This window comes from Achroia grisella, unplaced genomic scaffold (genome assembly GCF_030625045.1).
Source record: "Achroia grisella isolate CSIRO2021 unplaced genomic scaffold, CSIRO_AGI_Agris_v1 utg109, whole genome shotgun sequence".
Lineage (NCBI taxonomy): Eukaryota > Metazoa > Arthropoda > Insecta > Lepidoptera > Pyralidae > Achroia > Achroia grisella.
In genome coordinates, this window is record NW_026712573.1 from 6,228,963 (window position 1) to 6,255,676 (window position 26,714).

General features: G+C 35.2%; 2 protein-coding genes across 2 annotated transcripts; one reads left to right on the forward strand and one right to left on the reverse strand.

Moving 5' to 3' along the window:
• Nucleotides 1-1,890: 1,890 nt before the first annotated feature.
• On the reverse strand, nucleotides 1,891-6,593 carry LOC131843922 (splicing factor ESS-2 homolog). Its single transcript, XM_059192710.1, has 8 exons — nucleotides 6,435-6,593; nucleotides 6,093-6,246; nucleotides 5,430-5,576; nucleotides 4,659-4,852; nucleotides 3,903-4,076; nucleotides 3,211-3,404; nucleotides 2,602-2,739; nucleotides 1,891-2,221 (listed from the first exon to the last, which is right to left on the reverse strand). Exons 1-8 carry the CDS (start codon nucleotides 6,588-6,590, stop codon nucleotides 1,912-1,914), a joined length of 1,467 nt encoding a protein of 488 aa, XP_059048693.1. The 5' UTR covers nucleotides 6,591-6,593; the 3' UTR covers nucleotides 1,891-1,911.
• A 707-nt stretch (nucleotides 6,594-7,300) lies between these two features.
• Nucleotides 7,301-25,396, forward strand: LOC131843912 (peregrin). Its single transcript, XM_059192699.1, is given in 24 exon segments — nucleotides 7,301-7,935; nucleotides 9,917-10,156; nucleotides 10,677-10,820; nucleotides 11,251-11,344; nucleotides 12,238-12,339; nucleotides 12,621-12,759; nucleotides 13,083-13,191; nucleotides 13,411-13,497; nucleotides 13,846-14,065; nucleotides 14,525-14,621; nucleotides 14,977-15,154; nucleotides 16,227-16,390; nucleotides 16,749-17,332; nucleotides 18,220-18,296; nucleotides 19,171-19,348; nucleotides 19,615-19,755; nucleotides 20,790-20,885; nucleotides 21,452-21,575; nucleotides 22,215-22,322; nucleotides 23,198-23,302; nucleotides 23,377-23,403; nucleotides 23,537-23,657; nucleotides 24,167-24,264; nucleotides 24,474-25,396. Coding segments are annotated over 24 exon segments (4,020 nt in total). The 5' UTR covers nucleotides 7,301-7,482; the 3' UTR covers nucleotides 24,808-25,396.
• The last annotated feature ends 1,318 nt before the right edge of the window (nucleotides 25,397-26,714 follow it).

Genomic DNA, 26,714 nt, shown 5'->3' on the forward strand with positions numbered 1-26,714 from the left:
AAGACATTGTCACTCGCAGTGTGTAGCTTCATTTCAAAAACTATAATTTTCTAGAATATGACACTACTTAAGTAATATTTGAGATATTGATTTATTTTTGCCATCGATACCAGACATTCCTTTTAATGTACCTATTATATTTAATTATACTTATGAAGTATTTGTAGTAGGTACGAAGCTAAGTTAGTCTTGCCAGTTTTCAGAATTGTGAATATTAAGTTTACATATGTAATAAGATCGAAATAAGTATCAATTGAATGTTATTATGACTTATAAGCGCATACAGATCTGTGAGAATGTGAAACTTATTATTGTATACATGAAATCAATTAATCTGTACACCTACTTAAATTAATACCGTAACATACCGTCAATAGTGATATGAAATATTTGTATAAGTAATGTTATAATTGATGACATTTGGGTAATAAACTAATGCCATATTGAATTTACTATTTTAATTGACTATTTTATATTGATTATATAATTGATCGTGATGAATTGTATATCTACAATAAATTTTACTTTTTATAATTGATGGTTTTAATTTAAATACCCTACTTTTGTTACCGGCCACGTTCCTTGTGCATTCTATTAGAGCAGAGGTGAGCAATCATTTTAATCAACGGGTCAATTCAAAATTTAAATGTTTTTGCGGGCCGCACATAAAGTAATATCTATTAATATTGTATAAAACTTTATTTGTAATAATTAATATACATTAGAACAACCAAAAAGTAAAGATTTCCTACAAATTATAATGCAAACGTTTCCATGTTTGAACAATATAAGCTCAAACATACAAACGACACGATAAGTAAGTCGTCACAAATAAAAATGGTTTAGTATGTACTACCATTTTCATCATCATCTGCTTCTTCCTTATCCCATTTATTTGGGGTCGGCGTAATATGTTCTTCTCTTCCATTCATCTCTGTTCGCAGTCATCCCGTTATTTACTCCCTTTCTCACCATATCATCTTTCACACAGTCCATCCATCTCTTTTTCGGTCTTCCTCTACTCTTATAATCATCCACATTCATATGTAACACCGTCCTTAGAATATGATCTTCATTCCTACGCATTACATGCCCATACCACGATAGATGATTACTCTTTAACCTCTCCGACATCGGTGCCACTTTCATACTTCCTCTGATGTATTCATTCTTTATGTATCCTCTTTGTCTATCCTCGTCACGCCACACATCCATCTCAACATTCGCATTTCAGTTGCATGCAGTCGTCTCTCATCCGTCGCCTTTATGGGCCAGCACTCTGATCCATACAAAATAGCAGGCCGGATCATGGTCTTGTAAATTTTGCCCTTAAGTTTAAGGGAAACTCGAGCTTCGCACGTCGTCGCCGTAACCTGCTGCCACTTAGTATCTACCATTTTATTATATATAATTAATTTTATAACAATATATTGAGGGGAGAAAGTCGATGTATTGTTATTGTTATAAGATAGTTATATTATGAAACCTTAGTGATCGTCATCTGAGTGTTACTATGTTAGAAATTTTCGATCGGGAGGAAAATATTGACAAATTTAGACTTTGGGTTTCGGTCTATATACTGGTCAATATCTTGGTTTATAATCTACTTATGTAATCACGCATGTTTTACAAATAAAGAATCTTGAATCTTGAATCTTGTTTTCCACCAATATGTGTTGTTGTTTTTTTAACAAGGCTTATTGTGATTTATGAAACAAACTGAAGAGCGAAAGATCTGTAAATTAGTTCGCAAAATACACAATACTACTAAGTATTTTGAATACCTAACAAATGTTCACAATTAAAAAAAAATATAAAAGGCTTGAATTAAATATTGAAGACTCTGTAACAATAAAAATAAAAGACATCATAGAAATCAACTTTCTATTACTTATTTATTAATTATTAATTCTATTGAAAGAAATCTTTCGCTTTTAATCTCGTCCGCTTTGCGACACTAATTTGCAATAGATTGTCCGTTATATTGTTGTTTTCTGCTGTATTGGCGCTGGCCGAACTCACAGCGGGTGACCGTTGTGGAGTCTTCTTAGTTCTCGGGGTCGCCACTAGAGGAGTGCGAGGCGAGGGTGTGAGCTTGGATGTTGAGTAGATGCCCATGTCATGCGGTGTCAACTTCAGCCGAGGAGACAAAAGGTGCTTGGCTGCTAATTTCCGGGCAGCCGGCGACATACTAGCGAACCGTTCCGTATTTGTTCTGAAACTGTAAATATTTCATGATAGTGACATTTTAGCATTAAATTCTATACAACAACTTATTGTAGGTTTAGAAATGGTTCACATTAGAAAAATGTAATATGGTGATATTGATGGATCATGAACATGAACATGGATCCAAATTACAAAGCTTATGTATATATTACGGCTTTTTAAAATATTTAAATGTAACACAAACTATTTAAATAAGTATGTAATGTGGAGAATGTCGCAAAACTAAACAGAGTTCATTTCTAAATTGAATGCGTTCATTTTAGTCCAGTCAGTCAGCCACAGTCTTCGGAGAGTATTTTTGAGCCGCCGGGTATGGCCCTCGAGCCTACGCCCTTTCAAGACGCCAGTCCCCGAGCTTCCCTTCGTACTCACGTGGGCGTGCGCGGGGTGGGGGTGCGGGCGTGCGGGGTGGTGGGGCGGCGCCGCCGGCCCGCTTGCTCGGCCAGCTGCAGCGCGAGCCTCTCCCGCGAGCCGCTCTCCAGCATGCGGTACGCAGCGCCTGCTCCCACCCTGCCAGACGAAATTTCCCTTTAAATGCTGTCATCACTTCATCACAAATCACTTTTGTTTTGAATATATGCTTCATACACGGCCTCTTTAGTTCAGCTGTTTATAACACACAGGATCTCCTCAAAGCTCTGCTTAGTTTGAAACCAGATGGCGCAATGTGAGTTGTATCAAAGTTATAATTTATTTCTTTCCGTATTACTTGGTACTACATATTTACAAGACTATTAAAGACAAAAACTTATTAAATAAAAAAATAATTATTTGCTCACAGAATAAAATTTTGATGGAAATATTAATACGTATGTAACGTAACGTATGAGTCCCGACTGAATAATCATAATAATTATTACACATTGCTTCTAATGATTATCGGAATATTCAAGTTAATTGTTGTTGCATTCAAGTTAATTAGCAATACTTTACTAAATAATTTAATTATTTAGTGCTTATTAGTCAATAATAATAACTTACGCAGGCAAAGGTGTATCCCCGCCATCTAGTCTGAAGGGCGTGCCCTCTATTTCTCCCCAGGTCATGAGAGGTGATTGGTCGGGCCCCACACCCGGCCGCGGAGATGGCGTCGCTACATACGAATATTCCCCACTGGTCTTATCCGACGATATACTCACTCCGTCTACACCTATCTTGCCTGTTACAATAGTACCCTGCGAATTAAAAAATAGTTAAACGATTAAACCCTTTGTGGTTAAAATTATATGAGCTTGTGAAAGATTTATTCCATTATTGTGTTTGAAAGTTAGTATACTACACCTATATAAAAAAAACATTCTTACTTCATTTGAAAGTTATATTATTTCAGATGTACGTCAAAGTATACAACTTATTCGATATTATATGTATACTACATATTACGTTGATATTACATCTGGGATGTAATAGCTATCAACTAAGAAGTTATTTCTTTTTTAAGTTATTTATTTTTATTTATACTGGTGTTTGTTCATACAAAAGAATATTGGATCACAAATACAATTTTCATTGTTGTTTTAGTCCTAAAACAACAACGAAAAGATATATAAAATATATATATATAAGTATTTGTAATATTTTCAAATCACCAATTAAAACTGTATTCATCAAACATAATTACAATTATGAGCCTAGTTATGTAATGCAAGTTAGGATTTACTATAAGTACATACCTGACTCTTCGCAATAGCAGTGATAGCCTCTTTGTTTTTAATGTGGTCGAAGGGTTCAGCTCTGAGCCTTGTGTTCTGGTGTATAAGTTCAGGTTTGGCAGGTGGTTGTTGTCCATCGGCGCCATCCGGTACGTACATTATGAAGTTCTTTGCTTTGTAACGCCATGTGTCCAACTGTTGAATTGCAGTAATAAACCTTAGTAGAACAATTAATCAATAAAGTTATAGATACGCCCATGACAGGACACAAAAGCTATACATTTAACTATTTCCCTTAAGAAATGTATATAGGCCAAATGGTAAAGGCTGATAAGGAACTTATATCACAAGGTATGGATCATCATGAACTTAAGTTAGTTAGCCCACTACAATTCATCAGGAATCAACCACAACTGTTTCCAATGAGAATGAGTGAAGGTCAACATAATATATTATATGTAAATATAGGTATATTGCAATTGTAATAGTACCATTGCTAAATATTTCCCTTCCAAAATCATTAAGTAATATGGTCAAGACTACTATTATACCAATATCAACTTTGTTTTTTTTTTCCTAATTTAAACATTTTAACACCATCACTGGAGTACAAAAGTATACTGTATTATTTCTTATAAAAATTTTAAATAAACAAATATTAATACTATTTAAATGCGAATGTCTGTTTGTCTGTGTACTTGTATCATGTTGTCTTATATCTAAAAGTACTAAGTCGCAAGTAACAACTATTAGACACTATAATATTGAAATATTAACCTCCTTGGGTCTGTTTGTTTGGTCAGCTTGTTGTTCTATCGATGGCAGCGCTAGCGCGGCGTCGGCCAGTGCAGCGGATGTCTCTTCAGATTGAAACTGAGATGCTAATTTCGTAGCTTTCTTTTTATTCTCTAACGCTATCACACGATCATAACTTGCATTATCTTCACTTGTGTGTAATGATAAAAATGAATCTGTAATGCAAAATTTAAATAAATAGGTCACTTTTGTAAAAAAAATTCAAAACAATTTTATGTATGTGGGTTTAATGATATTTATGAAAAACAAATCTACAAGCAATCGAAAAAGCCATGAAACTTTCGTAACTGCCTCTTGTTTTAAGATGGTTTAGTAGAATAATCTTTTATAATATATATAAGTATAAAAGTATATGTATGAGTATGAGTAGTAAAATATATATGTATGAGTCCATACATATATTTTTTTCATTTATGAATGATGATTCAATGGCCTACCTGCCTGTGTTTGAAATTTCAAAGTCATGGTAATGTTTACATTAAGCAGACTGAGTGCTTTTCAAATTTCATAACGGAATTTATTACTACTGACATAATTTTTTTTTCATTTTCTGTGTGACTTAAAATCTATGTGTTATTTATTAATAACTTAGGGGATATACAGATACATCTGATATCCCCTAATATGAACATGTTTTTCTTACATCACCCTAATAATCAATGCCATACCAAAGATTATATTAGAAACAGGGAATCAATGTTTAATATGCACATGGAATTCTGAGATACATACCCAATGAGTGGTTATCAGTAAAATCTTTTGTTTTGTCCTTGTCACCATAGTCTACTTCTGATTGTGTCCTACTATCATGTACTGATGGTGTTGAAGGTGAGCTTGGTCGGTCTAAGCCTGGTGTATCAAATGTGGCTGGAGAATTATCTGTAAAAAAGTATAGTTTATTTATTACTTTTTAATAGACTTAATATGCAATGTAAACAAATAAATTATTACACTATATATAATAGAACTTATGTTTTTATAAAAGTTTTTAAATATATTTTTCACCATTGCATTTCTTGTCAGTCTTTTTCAAATAAAGTAGTTAGCTGAATTCGGTAGTAGGAATAATGATAAAAATGTTTGTCATATATTGTCAAAATTAACACAATAATTTATATAATTATGTATGTTATCATTCAATTATTGTAAAATAACTTATTTTTTTATTTTTGATCAAGATTTTTGGTTAATTTTAATAATTAACACAAAATCATGATCAATAAATAAGTAGAGTAAAAATCTAATAATATTTAATGCATTAACAATACAATGATTTTAAAACTGAACTTATTTTCTTTGTTTTCTATTATTGTAATATTAAAAATGTATGTGGTCCAATGTGGTCGTGTTAACGAGACAAATATAGAGTAATTAAAATAGAGATTATAAACTTACAAGGCTCTGTGGGTAGTCTGTTACCACTATATTTCCTAGTTATTTCTCTTAGCCTGGCATAATCTTTATTCTCTGTAGCCTCTAGGAACTCGTTTTGGGCCTTCAGTTTTTCTAAGTCAGGAAAGAAATCTCTTTGTATAATCTTTGCAATACCCTGTAATAAATTTGTAAATATTAATTAACTGTACTAAGTGATATGTAAACAAATTAGTTAACTATGTTAAAAAATAACAGAAATGAACTACAGACAACTTAGGTCTACATTTTTAAGGCAATTAGTTTTGAATTAATTGCACAATTTATTACAAGAACAAAATATATTCAAAGTTTATTTATCATTACCTCCACATATAGTTCTTCATCGAGAACTCGAGTTTTCGTTGTGTTTTTCTTTTTGGGAATTTTTGGAATCTTGAATAATGTGCTTTCTGTTTTCAATAAGTTCATATTTTGCAATGCAGCTTCCCCAGGCCTCAAAGGTTCATTTTGGTTAGCCATAATTTACAATTTATAACTATGTATCTTCACGCCAGATTCCCTACTGAGTAGGCAGAATAGTAGACAGCTCTAAATTGAAATTAACATATAAATATTATGTTCACTTTAAACAAACAATTAAAATTATTAAAAAATGTGGATAAATAGAAAAAGAGTATTGTGTTTTTGTATTATTTGTCTGTCAAATGAAATAAATGTCATAAGGTAAATACGTCATACAACTGTCATGTTGTTCGTAGAGATGTAATAATGAACACTTTAAAAGTTTATTTTAGTCATCACATTATATTTTTTTTAAGCTTTTTAATTTTAGGTTCTTATTTGTACAATTAGATTATGTAAATACTAGCAATAAATTTTAAAATATATATTTATATTTAACATATATATCAGCAAATTTTACAACATAATCTCAAATCATTTTAAAAGTATAATGTCAACATTGATAAAAGTAGAAGAAGAACATAAAAAAACTTAATTGAAATTATTTTCTACAACTTATAATTTCATGCTTTGAGTACTTGATTAAAAATAGCATGTAAAAACAAGCTAAGGTTGTTTTTATGTCGTCACGCCTATATTTCTGTTTTTTTGTTTTTGTATAATTAGTTTTAATGGACTATATTAATCTATTCAGAATATCGAGCATCCCTAAGTGTCATATGTGATAAACTGTGTTCACTGTCGCTTTCTGTTTGTAACATAATTACTCTGTGTATGTATCTTGTCTTTTGCTTTAATCAATGTTCACTATTTCACTATTTTTTCCTGCGGTATTTAACTCTGTTTACTTACGTTTTTGTGAAATTATTCAATAAAAAAATATTTTTATCAGCCATCATGGCAGTGATCTATAATTTTAGTCGTGATTAAAACTGGGCTAATTTTCAAAATGGGTTTAGATTTTGATGTTTTGGAGTTTTGCAAGAAACTTCGCCAAAATCGACCACCACCGTACAAGTGTCCATTGGAGAAGTGTGATAAAGTGTACAAGAGTTTGTGTGGGCTTCAGTATCATTTGGTGAATTATGATCATGATAATCCTACGCCGGCCACGCCTGCTGTTGTCAGTAACCGAAAAAAGGGCGGGAGGACTAGAGCGCCGGTGTCTACCGGTGACATAGCTCTGCAGAGCCCTCCTAAAGAGGCATTAACTTTTGCGGAAGCACAAAAAGTGGTACAATTTGAAATCGATGGCAAGATCAGCAGAATACCTATTGACCAACCTTTACCGATTATGTCACTTGAAGAATGGGAGAAGAAGAATGCTGAATTGGAAAAACCGATTCCATATGTAGAACCACCAGCAGAGCCTCATGTAAAGTTACCTGAAGCCAGTTTTAAGGTATCTTAGTAGCATTGCACAAAATGAGCAAATAGCTAGAATCAAAACATTTAATGTTATTTATTATACTTATTATTATGCTATTATCATTGCATCTTATTTTTAAATCCATTAACGGTTACAACCATTTCTTATGGTATTGGCAACTTCTATATTGAGTAAACAATATACAATTAAAAGGCTGCTAAGAAGTATTCTGTAGAAAGATAATCTCTTCTACATGTGTAATTAATTGCAAAAAAATATCTGTGGTATACAATATTGTTATACAAATTCCTGTAGAAGTAGTGAATTATGTTATAGTCATATTTTTAATTAGACGAAGTCAACTGACGTTTACTGTGTTGTCAGTATTTGATGAAATAAAAATAGTGTTGTGACAAAGTGAATCATTGAAAAAACTCCTGAATTAATGGAATTGCCTCGATTGTCTAGTGAATAGTTAGTGTGCCGAACTGCCGATATCGGGTACGGGGTTTGAATTTTAGCCGTGCTTTATACATACCAACGAGTTTACGACGATTATGTTCCTATTGTATCTACCTATACTGAATACCGAGTATTTTAAACGTAAAGAAAAAATTGCGTGGAAACTTTTAAGACTGTCCTAATTACAATTCATAATGTAATTGAAACTATAGATGTACAAAATATAACAATATATAACATAATATAGTTAGGTAATAAAAATAAAAAACTGCGCTTATTACAAAATTTGTTTTTATTCATCATCAGATAAAAAAATCATTGTCGCTTTCAGTGACATTAATTATAAATCTGTCTAAAAATTGATAATAATTTATCTTTGAAACAGTGTTTCGCTCCACGTTTCTCCGGAGACTTAAATTGTTCACTTTGTATTATTTTAATACATTGTAGACTGAGGTCACACCAATTCCCAAAATGTCAGCTGTTTTCGAAATACATTTGTTTTTTTGGGAGCCTCAATAGGTAATAGTGAAGCAGCTTTCTCAAATACGTATTTATAGACGTTTTGTATCATAAGTTTTTCGGTAACGTCTTTCTTGGAGACAAGCTTTGGCTTGATGTGCTTGGTTGAGGCTCCATATTGTTTGTATGAAACAATATAGTAAATATACAATATACCCAACAATTACCACAAACACAACATGAGGAAAAACTTAACAAAACAGCGTGAGCGCAAAAAAAACATTGGTGCTCTCAGACCAGAGGTTAGAAGCCGAATTACGAACAAAATGGCGACAGACGCTCGCGACGTTGATTTGTGTTGGCACTAGTAGCCGTGCGCTTTGTAATAAGCCGTCAAAAAACTGATTGTAGTTACTAGTAACTTATATCAGAGCACTTTTATACAATTTTCTTTTGTAGTTTGTAATGATTAACTATTCACACTCATTGTTCATTCATTTAACTGAGAACTGAACGCATCACTATTACTTTAAATATGGCAACATTATTTTACAATGTGACATTAGCTACTGTCAGCTAGCTTCGTCTAATTAAAAATACGACTATACATGGTCATTAGGACAGAACAATGTGTCACCACACTTTATTAGATGTATTTCACATCTAGATAGTATTTTTTTATGGTTGTGATGGAGTCATTCGCCCGACTGCGCTAATGGTTTCACACTGTTGGGGCACCATTGGTGTATGATAAATTGAGCATGAAATCAAATCAGTTAGCCTGTCTGGACAAATGACAATTTCCTATGATGTTTTCCAAGGGGAACTGAGCGGAGGTACAAGCAGACATGGTACATTGCTAGCAATGGAGTTATTAGTCCACATTAGTAACAATCTCCTTTTCCTCACTAGATAGTATATATATATAAAATTTATAGTGTGACAACACATTACTTGGCAATGCATTGCTTTACTACTCAGTACTGAACTGGTGCATAAAGTTAGATTTTTTTGATGACCTGTAAGTAATATAATAATATAATATAATAATAGTCTAAAACTTTGTTCTAATATTACATGAATATATCAGCTGATACCAGACTACAATGAGCGGGTATGTGATGCTCCACCCCGACCCAATGCCTACATCCGCTTCATTGAAAAGTCGGCTGAAGAACTGGATGGTGAGGTGGAATATGATGTGGATGAAGAAGATACAGCATGGTTGGCAATTATCAATAAGGCTCGAGTCAAGCAGGCCTTTCCTCCTGTTTCTGTTGATACATTGGAGCTCCTTATGGATCGATTGGAGAAGGAATCATATTTTCAAGTATGTAAATTGTTTAGGAAATATTTGAACAAGTTTTGCATAACTAGTATAAATTATGTCAATGTACATTTGTGACATGATACTCTGATGGAAACAGGGATAATAATTTGTATTAAATCACATAGAGAATGTAGGCATGGCTCAGGCCATGTTAAATTAAACTTGGGACTATCTAGTCCCAAGCTAAGTAGGAGGCTTTTAGTATAAATAATTTAAATAATTGATAAGATTTGATAAATATACTTAAAAACATTTTTTTTTGTAAATGCATACATAATATACAAAGAAAACAATCATACTCATGAATACAAATGTTTATACCATGCAAGGAATCAAACCTGTGACCATCAAAGTTAAGGTTGCAAGCTAAATCTCTAGACCAACAAGGTCCTTTCCATCATTATGCTAATCTATATCTAATAAAAAGTAATAGATTATTATTATTACATGTTTTAAAGGAGATAATGGAGGGAATTTGGTAGCATCCTATATGATGTATTTTTATTTTAATGTTATACAGGCATCACAAAGTGGTCAACAAACAGCTGCCACTGTGGATGAAGATGCTGTATGCTGTATCTGCATGGATGGAGAGTGTCAGAACACTAATGTTATATTGTTTTGTGACATGTGCAATCTTGCTGTACATCAAGATTGTTATGGGGTAAGTGGTAGCCAAAACTCTGACAAATAAATAATTATATTATAAAGTAATACCTGGATTGTGTGAGCTTAATCATACTATAATTATAAGTAAGTTTCTAGAGGATGATTGGATGGATGTTTGTTTGGTGCTCTATAAACACAAGATATCTAAACAGTTTCAAATGAAACTCAGTACAAGTTTCATGTATCTGTACTTAGAGATCTTGTCCTAGATTAACACATGTTACCATGTATGTAGATTTATCTGTTTTGTTATATTTTTTATAACAGTGTAGCTATGAAGTAGCTTTATGCTGAGTAAGTGAGTGTAGATGTTTTTTTTCTATTTCACTGTTCTTTTTCTTGTAGTGCTATAGTAGTAAAAATTATGTAATTTTAAACTATTTCGTTTTATGCCCATGCTTGAACAATTTATAATATTATTCTAGGTGCCATACATCCCCGAGGGCCAGTGGCTATGCCGCAGATGTCTACAATCACCTTCACGGCCTGTCAACTGTGTACTTTGTCCCAACACAGGAGGTAGGTAAACTTTGATACCAATAGTATTATTGTTAGCACTGTAACCAATTACTAAACATTAATTTATATAATACAGTAGAATCCCAATCATCCGGATCAAATAAAACCAAACAACAAATCCAAACAAACAAATAAAATAAAATGATTTCAAAGCAAATCAAACAATATTTCAATTTTAATAATTTTTCAAGATGTAATGGGTTTTACTTAGATAATACGATATATAAAAAATCAGTTATAACGATAGATAATGAATTGTATAACATCTACATCATTTGAAATTTTGGTTAGTAATAACTTGTTATTGATCTTTGACGTAATTAATCATATCCTTTCATTGCGGCCAAGTCCCTGATGCGCCTCTATTGTAACAACTGTATAGGTGCCGAGTCGTCCTGTCTTTCAAACCACTTAAAGGAAATATCTAGAGCTTCGAAAGCTTCTGCGTGATAGTTGCCTTATACCCACATTTTCAACCTCTTCTTCATCTTCTAGTTATTGTTCAAGACCTGAAATATCTAAATTGATAATTAGAACCGAGACGAATGAGTCCGGATAATCGGGATTATACTGTTAAATATAAATATAAAGATATTGTCACGACTGATATCGCATTTGGTGTAGTCAGAGGTATTATGTATATACATTATATATAAGTATGTTGATGTCGTGGTTACACGCAACAGTTTACATGCTTACATTTTGTTAGTATATTTTTAATTCAATGTGGCAGGGGGCGAGCCTACTGTCGTCTTTTGAATTATTTTTTTTAATTTAACATCGGTGTTTCACCTAGAGTCACTATCAATTATTTGTCATAAAAATTAAATTGAATTATTAAAATATTTTAAATTACAAGTATAAAAAGATTCATTTTTTTGTTATATTTTCAGGAGCATTCAAACAAACAGATCAAGCGACATGGGCTCATGTAGTGTGCGCGCTATGGATTCCAGAAGTACGTTTCGCTAACACCGTGTTTTTGGAACCAATAGGTAATATATATTTCATACATTTGTCATAGATACAATGTATATATCTCTACGGCATGTATATAATGAAATTAGTAATATAATATATATATTGTAATCACTACTTCCACAAAAAATTGAAATTACGGAATAAAGGGCTTTTTTATTATTTAATATTCATGCCGGCCAGATTACAACTTACGAATTGTCGGTCTAATTCGCTATAGTAAATCATTAGGTCACGATGCTCTCTACTGAAGTAAATAGGAGAGAAAAATAACTGTGATTGGTAAAATTTAATGCAGACTCGATAGAGATGATACCACCAGCGAGATGGAAGCTCCAGTGCATGGTTTGTAAGCAGCGCGGCGCTGGCGCATGCATACAGTGCCACAAGAGCAACTGCTACTCGGCTTTCCATGTAACGTGTGCACAACAGGCTGGGTAAGACCCTATGAGCATACTCTATTAATATTAATCTATACTATTTTTTTAACCTCATATTATATATTTATTTATTTATTAAGGATCATAAACAGCTTGAAAATTACCAAACTTATTACTATTTTCAATTAACTGTGGATTATATTATTGTTAACGCAAAATACATGATTATATTATATTTAAATAATACTTGTCTTATATATTAATTCTTATACATGTAATTTAATAGCTAAAAATATTTTTTTTCTCACTTTTCGTTTATGTTATTAGTAATTTATTATAGTAGTACATAGTAATTTATTTTTTTATTTTGTTGATATTAGACTTTATATGAAGATGGAAGCGGCCGGTGCTGGTAGAGACCCAAGTCAGCCGGTGCAGGTTGCAAAGATGGCGTACTGCGATGCTCACACGCCAGCCCATGTTCTACAAGTATGTACGATTATTATGATCAATTTGTCCACTAATAAATTCACTCGCATTTTGTCGGTAATGCTTAAAATCCAGACGTAATAAGTATGGACTGTTTTAAAGAATATTCTATTTGGACATCCATTTAATACTGTTTAACTTTTTCGAGCCGTAATATACAACAAAATAAGTTTTATGGAATATATATATATTTATATAATAAGAATATATATTTTTCAGGAAAGAAGAGCTCAGGAGTCGGAGGGGGATACAAAATCACCAAACCTACAAGCGATACGGCAAAAGGGAAGAGAAAAGATTATACAGGTATATTATGCATGTCGATAAATAGTATAATTTTAAAAGAGTCAAAGTTTTTCAGGAGTTTAACACGTTTTTACTGTTTTGATATAATATACCGAATCACTTTACTGTTTCAAACATAATAGTAATAAATCGAATAGTATTGGATAATATCGATCGAGATGAATTTGTTTATGTGGAAACGTGTTCCTATGTAACTCGAAGGTTAAACGGACGCTTCTCATTCTACGTAATGCAGAACTCGGATTTTCGGTATGGAACCGTCGTTCTTTAAGCATTCACGAGTGCGAAGCGGCAGCGGGACCGTTCAGTCGCGGTGCCGTAAAGTGAGGTGTCGGGGCGTGTGCGCAGGCGCGGCGCGTGCTGGCGCGGGCGCGGGCGTGGGCGCCGGCGGTGGCGGTGCCGCGGCTGGCCGCCGAGCGCGCCGCCGAGGTGGCCGCGCGCGCGCCCGGCCCGCCCGCCGCGCGCGCGGCGCTGCTGGCGCGGCTGCTGCCCTACTGGACGCTCAAGAGGCACGCGCGCAACGGCGTGCCGCTGCTGCGGCGCCTGCAGAGCCTCACCACCAACCACGGTCAGTACGCATACCAAACACATAGTGTACATAAGTAGAGAGTAGACATGCGCTCTCGCGTATGTCCCTGAACAATATGTGAAAATCAGTGGTTTGCTGCCCCACTAGACGCTCAAGAACCTCGTGCGCAACGGTGCGCCGCTCCTAAGGCGCCGCACGATAAGAAGCGTGCACGATTTTGGGCGGGAAAAGCGCGCGGGAAATTGTGTGTGATTGCATTTTACTATTTTTGTGATCACTCTTTCGTGGGTTATGTGTGTTAATGGCGCGTGTTTTATGTGTTACTTAAGTACATGAACACCGCCACAAAAAATACATAGTTACGAACTTGTTGCACCCTCATTACCATCCCGGTAGATTAATGTGCCATTCATTATATCCCGTCCATGTCTGCATTGACATTTCATCCTCGAAATCAGGAAACTATTCTATCTTGTCTCTACGTTGTATTGTTTACAGGTAGTAGAGGTATACAAGATGGTACAGTGAATGTACGAGAACTATGCAATCAGCTAAAATATTGGCAGAGAATTCGTCAGGACTTAGAAAGAGCTAGGTTAGTGCAAGTTTTATTGTTTTATAAATTTTATGTCAAATAACAATGTGAATATTGTTAAGAAAAATCATGAATTAATAGTTACCTTATTTTTAACTAATTTTTACTTTACTTATAAAAACTTCTTAATCTTAAGACAAGTAGAAGAATCATTGATATACTTAAAATTTTTTTTGGTCTAAGAAAAAACATATTTAATTTTTTTTTATGATTTTTTTATTTTCTTTTAATGTATTTATTATAAACATGGCAACACGTCTCGCACATTTAAATTAGACTCCCCGTTTTCCGCGAATTCGCCAGTTTTTTTGAGACAAATTGGGTTGTGTTGACGGGAGTGTCGCGTGGCTCACAGACTGCTGTGCGAGCTGGTGCGCAAGCGCGAGCGTTTGAAGGCGGAGTACACGCGCGTGTGGGAGCGCTGCGTGCTGCAGCGGCTGCGGCCGGCGCGCGCCGCGCTGCGCCAGCTGCTGCGGCTGCTGCGCCAGCGCGACGCCAGCGACATCTTCACGGAGCCGGTCGACCTGCACGAGGTACACCACCCTCCAACCTGGTTTTCTGCACCCCTCTAGGGGGGTAAAGCTTGGGCATCGGGGCGAGCCCCTTTGCTTTGCCACGGCATCGATTCCGAGAGCAATAATCCCCGGGTGACTAGATCGACAGCCCTTGGGGTGGGAATTAGTTTTACTCATTATAAATTACAGTAATATTTTTGTAGTGATATTTCTTCTTCATGGAATAATAATATATAACTATTACATTTTTGTTAAATACGCATCATGCATATAATTTACCAGTAGCATCTATACTAGGCCGAGCCTGTATCATAGATACTACCTTCTTCCAGCGACAAATAGGTAAAAATTAAAATGTTGCAATTGCGTGGGTAGATTTACATTTCAACTTGTACAAAATATGAATGAATTGCATTGGCATCAATCCATTCGCAGCTCGTAAACAGGTTTACAAGTGACTCTGCGCGACCACAATAACCATGAACATGAACAATATAATAACGTTAGTTAACAAACTAAAATAATATAGTTTTAATTTTATCTTTTTATATCTTAATGTACGCTTAATCTTAAATTTGTTTATAATAACAGTATATCGTAGATGTATATAAATATATATATTGCTTGTTTAAGGTGTATATTTTTAATGTTACATTTTCATACTATTTAATAAAGAGATGTATATATAATGGTGTGTATAGTGTTTACGTGTGTGTGTATGTGTATGTACTCATGTCATTTTACTGCTACAAGAAGATTTTCAATGTCATTGTAATTTAATGATTTTAGCCATATTGTTAGAATTTCTTTACATTTTAAGTAATTGATGTGATATATATCGATAATTTTATTATAAAGCATAGGACCGAGGTACATTTGAAATTTATTAATAAAATAGCTTTTGAACGGAATTCTTTGGCAATTAAAACGAAACCTCCCAGAAGATCGCTGGATTGAAGCGGTATTCCCCAAACCCCCTAATTCCGTAACCCAATAAAGTGTGAAAGCAGACGCTCTGTTGTCTTTGACCTTTATTAAGCCCCTCGAGCAACCAAAATGTACTAGAAGAAAATGTATGCTTTTGTTATAGGTACCAGACTATAGCACGATAGTAAAACATCCCATGGACTTAAGTACGATGAGTAAAAAGTTAGAACGAGGCGAATACAAGACTATCGACGACGTAGAGGCTGATTTTCGCCTGATGATCGACAACTGTCTCACATATAATAATAAGGACACCGTGTTTTATAAGTGAGTATAACTATAACATTCACGAACAATAAAATATATACTTAGTAATTTTTCAAAGAGACATTTTTACACCCTCTAGTGTTTAAATATTACAAATTAATTTGTTATTGGGACAAGGTTGGTTTAGTAAATATATTATTGCTTATTATAATAGAAGAATTGTGCTATTGTTTAGCTTTCACTAAAATATTACTTTTACTAGTATTTTAATTTGATGTCAGGGATCTTACGGAATAGCGAGAGATAGGACCCCACAATGTATATATGCTCAGGAAATATTCTTCGAAGCATTAGGATCAAAGTCAGAAATCCAAATATCAAATCTATTCTTTACTAAAATAGTTAATTACTCTATTAGGGCGGGTGTAAAAATGCGAGAGCAGTGTTTGCCTATATTCCGACAAGCACGCCGCGACGTTCGTGATGCGGGCATGGCCGAGCTGGCGGGGAATGGTGACACGGAATGTAGTCCAGACCGTAGTCTGGTACGCCGCAGCCCCACCCGTAGCCGTAGTCCCAGCCACAGTCCAAGCTGGAACCGTAGCCGCAGCATAAAACGGAGCGTCAGTCGAAAACGCAGCGTCAGCATCAAACGTGGCCGCAGCCGTAAACGTAGCGTCAGCATTAAACGTAGCGACAGCCTTAAACGAAGCGTCAGTCGTAAACGAAGCGTCAGCCCTAAACAGAGAGTCAGCCCCAAACAAAGCGTCAGTCGCAAACGCAACCTCATACCCAAACGCAGCATCACCCCGAAACACAGCGCCAGCCCTAAACACAGCGCTAGCCCCAAACGCAGCGTCAGCCCCAAACGCAGCGTCAGTCGCAAACGAAGTGTCAGCCGCAAACGCAGCCACAGCCGCAGCCGCGGGCGTTCTAGACGCGCCGCGAGCCGCGTCAGTCGTGTCAGCAGACGCACTACCAGCGACAGCGACGGCACCGCCGGTCAGTAGCCAATTTTTACTAGTAATCTTTGCGATTTTATCCACTTCATCTTTACATTTTTTTATTGACTTTCCGATCTTATCATCGTCATTGGTTGTCTAGTACCCCAAGAACACTCAAGCTAACAAAACTGTGCTTAACTTGGGAGTAGATGGCAGTGTGAATTTGTCTTGGGAAAAGAAAAAAATCTTTACTAAATAAGTTCAGATAAGATGAACAAACTAAGTTTTGTATTTATTTTTTACCTGAGATAGACTAAAAAGTCGTCTATGTGGGTACCTCAGTGTGATCCATTTCAGCCGCTAAGTAGCTTGTATTATAAGCTGTAGTATTTCAGTTGCAGGGTGCAGATTAGACAGTAAAATTATTGGATAAATGGCAAAACATTTTAGTTCTTTTATATGGCATACGCATGATAACGTGACATAACGTCACATGATAATGCTAATGATGATAATGATGCTCGTGATGTTCACGTATATAGGCGATGGCTATGACTTACCATCATGTGGACTATTAGCTTCATTGTCATTCCAATTTAATAAAGAAACATACTATCAGTAAGAATTCCAACCTCATACCCTTAGCCCGCTCAGGATGTGGGGGTGTTTGTATTGTGAACTAATTACTCCATCGCTAGCTATGAACAAAGTAAGGTTAATATCCACGCAGTTCTGGAAACCATCGTGATAAATTCCTGATTAATATGTCACGATCGTCTAACTGACCTTACCTCATGCTATCATCCTCACTGGTGCCTTGCCACTAAACCGTTAGTGCAAGCCGGTGTAGCATCATCATGCATTTAAAAAAACCTCGCCTCTTGACAACAAACTGACATATATTACTGGAGATGTCTCATACAATATATATTGTTGCACGCGCAGATACTCGCGGATCGCCGGCACGTAGCGATCGCAGGCAGTCCAGCGCGGGCAGCCCTTCAGACGCAGATAATGATACGGTAATTTATTTATTTATTTATTTATTTTAGGTAATCAACAGCTTATACAATTTATAGACAATATATAGTATTACTTAGTTAGTAAAGCCAATAACAGATACCTCATGAATTTATCTTTAATATTAAAGTTATATTTATATTGGTTATATAAAACAATACAGTTACACACTTAAACATTTAAACAGGTCAGACCCAAAGATAAAGAACAGGTAAGGGTAAGTACATTTAGTAAATCACGTTACAATATAATGCATAAAGTCATCCATATGTATGTACTGTATGTGTAATATTACCTTTTATTTTTTACTATACTATTACAGATAATAATCGTAATTTTATTAGATTTTAGATACATTTTAAGGTGTTCTGGAAAACATGGCCCATACAAAATCTGCTTAGTCAAGCATTACTTGTATATTCACCACCACAATTTGATTGTATTTTATTTTTTTATATTATGTATATCAATTTGTATGTTTCTGTAAATGTAATTAGGTCTTTAATTATATAGACATATTTTGAAACTATACATTCTTGCTGTTTTGTTCAAATATTATTCCAGAGAGAGATCGTATGATATATCTTATAAACTTAATATGTGTATCGTCATACAACATTTTTTGTGTTGTGTACAGTTGTATTATAGGTATTTTTATTTTACTCGAATGGGTGTCGTGTGTTGATTTTTCACCGCTATCTGTCTTAAAGGAATATATTCTGGATGTTACTTTATCAATACATAGGCTATCTGAAATAGTGCCAAATTTCTAGTAAATTCTCAACTCATACTTTAATCTTAACCGTTGGTAGCTCTCACTTGCCATAACCGTTTGTAATAGACACGAATAAAGATATTTTTATTTGACACGGGTAGCGCGACAATTCACCGGCGGCGAAGACGAAGAGCAAGGTGGATATGAAGAATAAAATGAACAGCAACTGGTGGCACGGCGGCGGGCGTGGTCGACGCGGGCGCGGCCGCGGGCGCGGGCGGCGCGGCCGGGGCGCGGGACGCGGGGGGGGCGCGGCGCCGCACCAGCACCCGCAGCACGGTCAGTACGGTGCGGGGGCTCGCTTTTGTAGTAGCATATGCTGGTCGCTCTATTCTCCCAAATCGATCGGTCTTTACATCGCCACTGTCTGTTGTGCAGCTTTCACATCGCTATATGATGTCTCATGCATTTGCATGCAAAAAAAAAAAAAGCCGACGGCTTGACAAACGATACATTTGAAATTGGTACTCCAAAAATTTTGTTACAAACATCATGTTCTATTAGCACCTATAAAGTGTAAATGTGTAATAATTATTTGTAATCAGAAAGCGGGACATCTGACTCGGAAACAGCCGCCGCGGAGCCCGTAGTGAACAAAGTAGAGATTAAAAGGAAGAGTATAGAGCGAACGCAGAGATTAGCCACGCCCGAACGTTCTCCAGCCAAGATTACAGATACTGCTACTGGTGAGTTGTCTTTACAACTTATATAAAGAGACAAGTATTTTTTACTTGTGCAAGTTTCTCATAGCAGCTTATTGGAGATCATGCACATGAACTTCTATTCACCGACGCCATAAAATAAATGACTCATAATGTTCAACATTTGATGTCTTTCTTGAGCTAAGTTGTTATGTCTCCAGATTCTGTAATTTCATTACAATATGTCATCATGTAAAACAGTTGATGGTATACGTGGTTCACGCAGACGACTTACTTCAATAGGAAGTCGTCTGCGTGAAGTCTACCATTTGATAATCTATTATCGTACCTACTAAAACAGATATTAGATAACTTAACACTTGGTTCTGGTATGTGCTGATCTAGTTTGTGAATTACTTTCTAACAATTTTTTCGAAGTTTTTTTGTGAAGTTAAACTAAATTTTGTTACAGTATATTATAATGATGATGATGATGATTTTTTTTTATTAATAATGGGATTGCGCTTGGTCTTACTTCATTAGATAGTAAATGATGGCAAGACCGTTTTGCCGTTGATGTGCTCGCGTGTGACTTATGTAGCCAATGTTGTTTGTGAAAATCCTCGCACATTGCGGGCATGACAGCACACTGCTCACATAATTATAGCTGATAGCCGCAGGTGCCTGGGCTTTCAGCTTTATATTATAATAGTGGTGGTCGGAAAGAATTTTTAAGTGTCGTCCGGATAGCGTGGGAAAATTTTGAAAAAGGTGATAGGATGAAATTCGAATGAAAAACTAGGTGCAACTTATTTATTATTTTGGTTAGAAATCAAATTCTGAATTATAAAACACAAGACCTAAAATTAATGTGAGAAACTACGCCGACGGTCTTGAGCCAGTTCTTTATAATTTGATACTCGAGAGGAACGTAAATTCGAAGTGTGTCTTCCAAGTGAGCGTCCGTTAATCTCAAACGATATATGTTTTTTAAAGCCGGTTGTTGCTGACCGGGGGTCTATAGCGTAATTGATAAGTTAGTTAAAAATTTAACAAACATTGTTTTAACTTGATTGAAGGTTCAGGGCTAGGCCTCATGGGTGGACTAAGGAAGCCAACGCTGTTGCTGACTCCTGCTACGATTACAACCCCACCGAAAAGTTTCGGTTCTGATGGTAATTTTTATAATATAATAATATCTCAATCCCTAAACAATTCACACAACTCCATCTAGTCCCAAACTAAGCAGAGCTTCTGTTACTAAACGACGGATATAAATACTTAGTTTTTTCAAATACCTACATAATATATATATATTGTGAAGACCCAGATCAATACAAACAATCATACTCATGAATACAAATGTTGGTACCGCGCGACGAATCTAACCAATCGACAACCATTTTTTAAATAAGTATCTAAGGTTAAACAATATTTGATAAACTATATTGTTTAATATTAGGTACTTATTTATAAAATGGCAATATTATTTTTATCTTTCTATTTATCATATCTTTTTATCTTATTACAGTGTCTTGAATACTCTTTACTATTTGCTGCAGTTTCAACTAAAAAATTGGAATTTACAATATTATATTTTTCTTTATAATATAGAAGTGCTTGAAACTTATTAATTGTAATGCTCGGTTGAGTCCATGTTTGAACATTGAATTTGTATGGTTATTAGAGTATTAAGTTAAACTTATTTGCTTTGATATAAGAAATGCCCATTTGTTCAAAGCATCTTTGCCGACGCTATCTGCAAGTTTGACTCGCCCCGCACTAGAAACGTCTCCGAAGAAAAAAGGGCGAGGACGACCCCGGAAACACAAGGAGAAGTCCGCCACATCACCGGAACTGTTTAGGTTCGTTAAATTGTGTTTTAATAGTCATTATCATAGATTTTTCACGCCTTTTCTGATATGACTAACGGTGTATTGTGTACGTAATTTTAAAAATATTTTTTAGTCTAATAAAGAGGAGATGATTAGATGATTATGCTGTGATTTATGGCAGGGATTGAAGGAAGAGCTAACTGTCTCTAAGTGGGGAAGAATTATTATCGGGTAATATATTTTTTTGTAAGGGATAATAGTGCAGTGGCGCACTCGCCAGTTCTAACAGTTTACGCTGGCGGGGAGGACTGACCAGTGGACGATGATAGGATGAACATTAATTTAGGTTAGTTAGTCCATTGTGACAAATTCTCTAGGAATTTACCACGATTGTTTCCAAGACATGGGTTCACCCCATTGGGGTGACACCCCAAGTAATTTCTGTAAATTTCACTACAGTAGACTAACTGATCTGATTCATGCTCATCCGATTATCTTCTGTAGGTGCTTCTCCAGGATATCCTTTTTACATCGCCATGATAATTCATTAAAAAACAAACAAACGTTATCTTAATGCAAAAATAGCATTATTAATAACAATACTGTTTATATTGATTCTATTTGATGAACTGTTTTTGTAATATGTGCTATAGGCCTGTATGTTTGCAGGGGGGCGGGCGGTAGCGGCGGCGCGGGTGCTCCAGTGGCGGCGTCGTTCCTGCAGTACCGCGGGCCGCCCGGCGAAGTCGGCTCCGACAGCGACCTCGCCCTCTCCAGGTACGACGGCAATAGTGTAGGGAATTTAGTAATTACGCATTACTGAGTAGAACGCACGTCGTTTGCAACTGCGGTGGCGAATTAGCGATGGTCCCATTGCTCGACCACATCTTCATTTTTAGGTCCAAGACGCTGAAGTCTACACAGAAGTCTTGCCTTCTCTAATAACATTAAAATGTATCTGACTTTATATAGTTAAGTAATAGATTTGAGATATAAACGTTTTAGCAATTAGCTGTAAGTTAAGTATTAATGTAATAAATAAATGCACCACGGGCGTCACATGATAACGTGATGTTCGTGGTACTATTCATGTTAAGGCGGCGGCCACTTACCATCAAGTGGTAGCGTCGTTATGTAGTCCCGTGGCCACGGCCATATATTTTATTGTATTATAATTATTAATTAAATCCGGCTCGAAGGACCGTAACGTACATTATATATCTGTTTAATAGTACCCTAACCTATTAGAGAGTAATAAGTTAAAAATTTTCTATTTTAGTAAATTATTTTACTTTGACTTTAATATTTTCAAACTAATTTGAATTCTCTACATAACTTTGACTTCGTACACATACGAGTTGTTACAATTGTACACACACATTAAATTTGTGGAATATTTACTTTCATCATATTATTCCTGATTATCGATGCTATTATAAACTTCTTGGTCCATCCGTGTACATAATATATATTTTTTGTGTTAACTCTATTAAAGTAATTAGTAAGTTATATAACATTATACAAATACAAGACATATGCTACTTCCTAGTTCGCCGAAGCTTAGCATATGTCTTGCAGTTTGCTGCCATGGCGCTGTTACTCTATGCAAGCCATTTGCTACGGTGTAGTGTATGTACAGTCTTGTGTTGCAGATCGTCGTCGTGTAGTTCGACGTGGTCGCAGTCGTGTTCGTCGTGTACGCACTACGACGACAACAAAAATATTTGGTTTTTAATAACTTAAATAGGTTCGTACCAATATTTCCTAAAAAATTACATTATTGACAATATTGCAATAAAATTCCTGAATGACCACCTAAAGAATAGAAAACTCTCTGTTCACCCAGCACCACCGACGGGTGAGTAGAACGTCGTATTATTACAAAAATATGTAAAAGGCACACATGTCCAAAAATTTTGTCGTCTTTATATTTCTTAAAACTTTAAACTTGTGTATAAAACATAGTCGATTTACATAGAGTTGTACTACAGGTCAAGTTACAACGAGACATTAGACTCGAACGTGGAGGGTAGTGGTCCAGAGCGACGTCGGCGGTCGCGTCGTGGAGCTAACTCAGACCATTCCGACACCGAGCCCACCACGCCCGTCAAGGTATAATTTGCCATTGTCATTTTCTATGTCACTGGAAAGGCAACACCGCAGAAAGTTGTTAATTCTAATTTTGTTGGTCGCTGCTGGCCTTTAGAGCTTCACCGTACTACCGGTAGTACGGTGAAGCGAGTGCATGTAGCACTTCAACCCGCGGAAGGACCTATGACGACTTACGTCGGATTCGGCGTGATGGATACGACTTTAGTCTTAGAAGAACTTTAGAAGACACCGCTAGGAGTTCGAACCTCGGTTAAGGTCGTCGTCATTTTGATCCCCGCTTGAATGTGACGGGGGTTCGATGGGAGGGGCTCGAAACGTGAACGGTACTCGGGTATCATAAAATGGCACATGTGTAAATAACATTAAGTATTTTGTTAAAAAAACCTGCATCACATCACTGCATGGGTGATTAATTTTGATTCTTGAACTGTCAAGTGTTGTTTCCGTATAGTGTAATTGAACTCTTCATTAGTGTAGTGTTGCGATTTATATTTATAAATACTGTACAGGGTCGAGGCACTAGATCTTCCACTTCCAAAACGCCAGTAAAGAGCTCTCAGCCTGATGTGCAGCTAGAACCGTTGCAGCTGGTGTGGGCGAAATGCAGGTACGTATCCATGGATTCGTGCGTTGTTACTTCTAAAGAAAGGTATATATATTTTTCATTTTTTTGTTTCTCGAACTTTTCTTCTATAAATCAGCAAGTATGCGCTGATTTATAGAAGAAAAGTTTCCTTCTCATTTCCCATCCCTATTCATATAAAAACACAAATATATAGTACTTCAGTTTAATTATTACTTTATTTTATTATACAGAGGCTATCCATGGTATCCAGCGCTCATAATAGACCCGAAGATTCCAAGAGGATTCATCTACAATGGCGTACCATTACCCGTGCCACCGCAAGATGTGCTTAATCTAAAGAAGAACCACGCTCACGAGCCAGTGCTATACTTAGTTTTATTTTTCGATGTAAAACGAACTTGGCAATGGCTTCCACCTATTAAATTGGAACCGTTGGGCATCGATAAAAGCGTGGATCAGGCGAAATTGGTGGAATCTCGCAAACCTACTGATAGGAAGGCTGTGAAGAAGGCGTACGGCGATGCCATGCAGTTCAGAAAACAAGTGGACGGAGACGATAAATGACAAAGGTTTAGATATAGATCTCGGCGGCCGGCCAGAAATAGAACTTTCACGTTTGGCAGCTTCTCACTGATGCACATAAGGACACCGGATGGTACAACTGATTCCAGTGATTAAATATATAAGTCAGTCTTAAGATAAATCTGATTATATCAAAATTAGAATATACAATCATTGGAGAACACTTCCAGATAGGCTGCTGATATACAGCCATTCAGTTGTAAGGTTACTTGAAAGTGATTAACACATTTGGTTGCTACGCCCCTCCCTCTTTGGTATTCATCGTAACGTCAACCTTGTTAGACAATTTGGTCCTATAATTATTGCTAGGTTTGGTTGTTGTAAAGAAATGTTTAGGGAAGATCAAGAATGGAATAGGATAAAAGATATCGGGTATTACCTTATTGTCTAAGTGAATAGGTTGTAAATAATTTTAGAGATATTCTCGCATAGAATTCTCTTCTAAATCTGAATTAGCGCATTTGTATTTAGACGCCATCGACTTGTATGTTAGCTATATGTGTTTATTTTTGAACTGATATGTATTAATATTGGATTGGCAAAAAGGATATTTATTCATAATGTATATATATATATATATATATATATATATATATATATATATATATATATATATATATATATGTATAGACACGCTATGTTGATCATAATAGGCTTACGTCTAGATGAAACTAAATCTTATTATCAATTTAATAAAGATATTGAGGAGATTTTAGTATTTCAAACATTCGATGTCAACTTGCGGGCGGGTCTTAAGGTCAAAATTGTAAACTGTTATCAAAGATTTTTTGCATTTTAAATCAGAACAACTCTTCTAGATATGTCTGTACCATCTGACTTTGAATTTTTTATGTATGTCTTCATCTACAGTTCGCGCAATAAAAGTTGAACACTTTATGAACTGTATTCAGCGATATATAGAATACTAGTATAGAATATTATTACAGGCTAAAATGTAATATGACGGGTTACTAAAGCGGTATGTATGAGATGTTACTGTTAAAAAAATATAATAAAAATAAATCAGTTTAGTGACACAAGAAGTAGTGATCGTTGTAAGTTCCTAGCGTAGCAAACTCTAAAAATTAAGACCAGTATTCAGCTTTAATCGCGCGAACAATCACTTTCAATCTAATATATTAAATATGTATTAGGTATTGAAAATTAGTATACCGATATAGGTATTATTGGCTATTCATATAGAATTTAATATGCATATATACTTATGTAATATTATAATTAAAAGGGTGTTGTTATTCAATGATATTGATATAAAGGTGTACAATCAATTGGTGTAATAAATATAATCAATTTAGCATTGTTCCAATAATCCATTAGGTATTGAGAATATATATTGAATCTCTAATCTTTCATATAGAAATTTCTTCAGATAGATCACAGATTTATTAATTGGTTTCTTGATTTTTTGATCTGATTATAGGTATCATTGTACATTTTTGTTACTGTGTTACTAGATTTAGATTTATTTATTTACAAGTTTTGTAAAAACAGGTTACATTTAGCTCGTCAGTTACAAAATTATAATTCAATAGTGTAAACATGAACATTAATCATTAACATAAATTTAAAATTGATTAATTTTATATAACTAATAATTTAAAATATAAAATCACATACACAAATAATGATTTGCTATTACGGAGCTTACCATTGTTTTCAACCGCTTTGTTGGTTACTTTGGTTTTTATGAAGAAGCAGCTCGGAAAGAGATTTTATTTGTATGGTGAACCTATCAAACATCTGCCACAATATTGGTGTTCTGTGCTTTGAATTCATATTTTAATTTTATTGTATTCATCCATGGTTATATTAATTTCTTAATAACTTCATAAGTAGAAATATGACTAACGTATAGGCTTTAGATGCAA

Excerpts from the sequence above, each read along its gene's own strand:
- LOC131843922 (XM_059192710.1), bottom strand. The coding sequence starts at position 6,590 with ATGGCTAACCAAAATGAACCTTTGAGGCCTGGGGAAGCTGCATTGCAA. Across the intron at positions 4,853-5,429 it reads TACTGATAACCACTCATTGG|ATTCATTTTTATCATTACAC; the intron begins GTATGTATCTCA and ends TTTGCATTACAG. Across the intron at positions 2,740-3,210 it reads GGGGATACACCTTTGCCTGC|GGTGGGAGCAGGCGCTGCGT; the intron begins GTAAGTTATTAT and ends TTCGTCTGGCAG.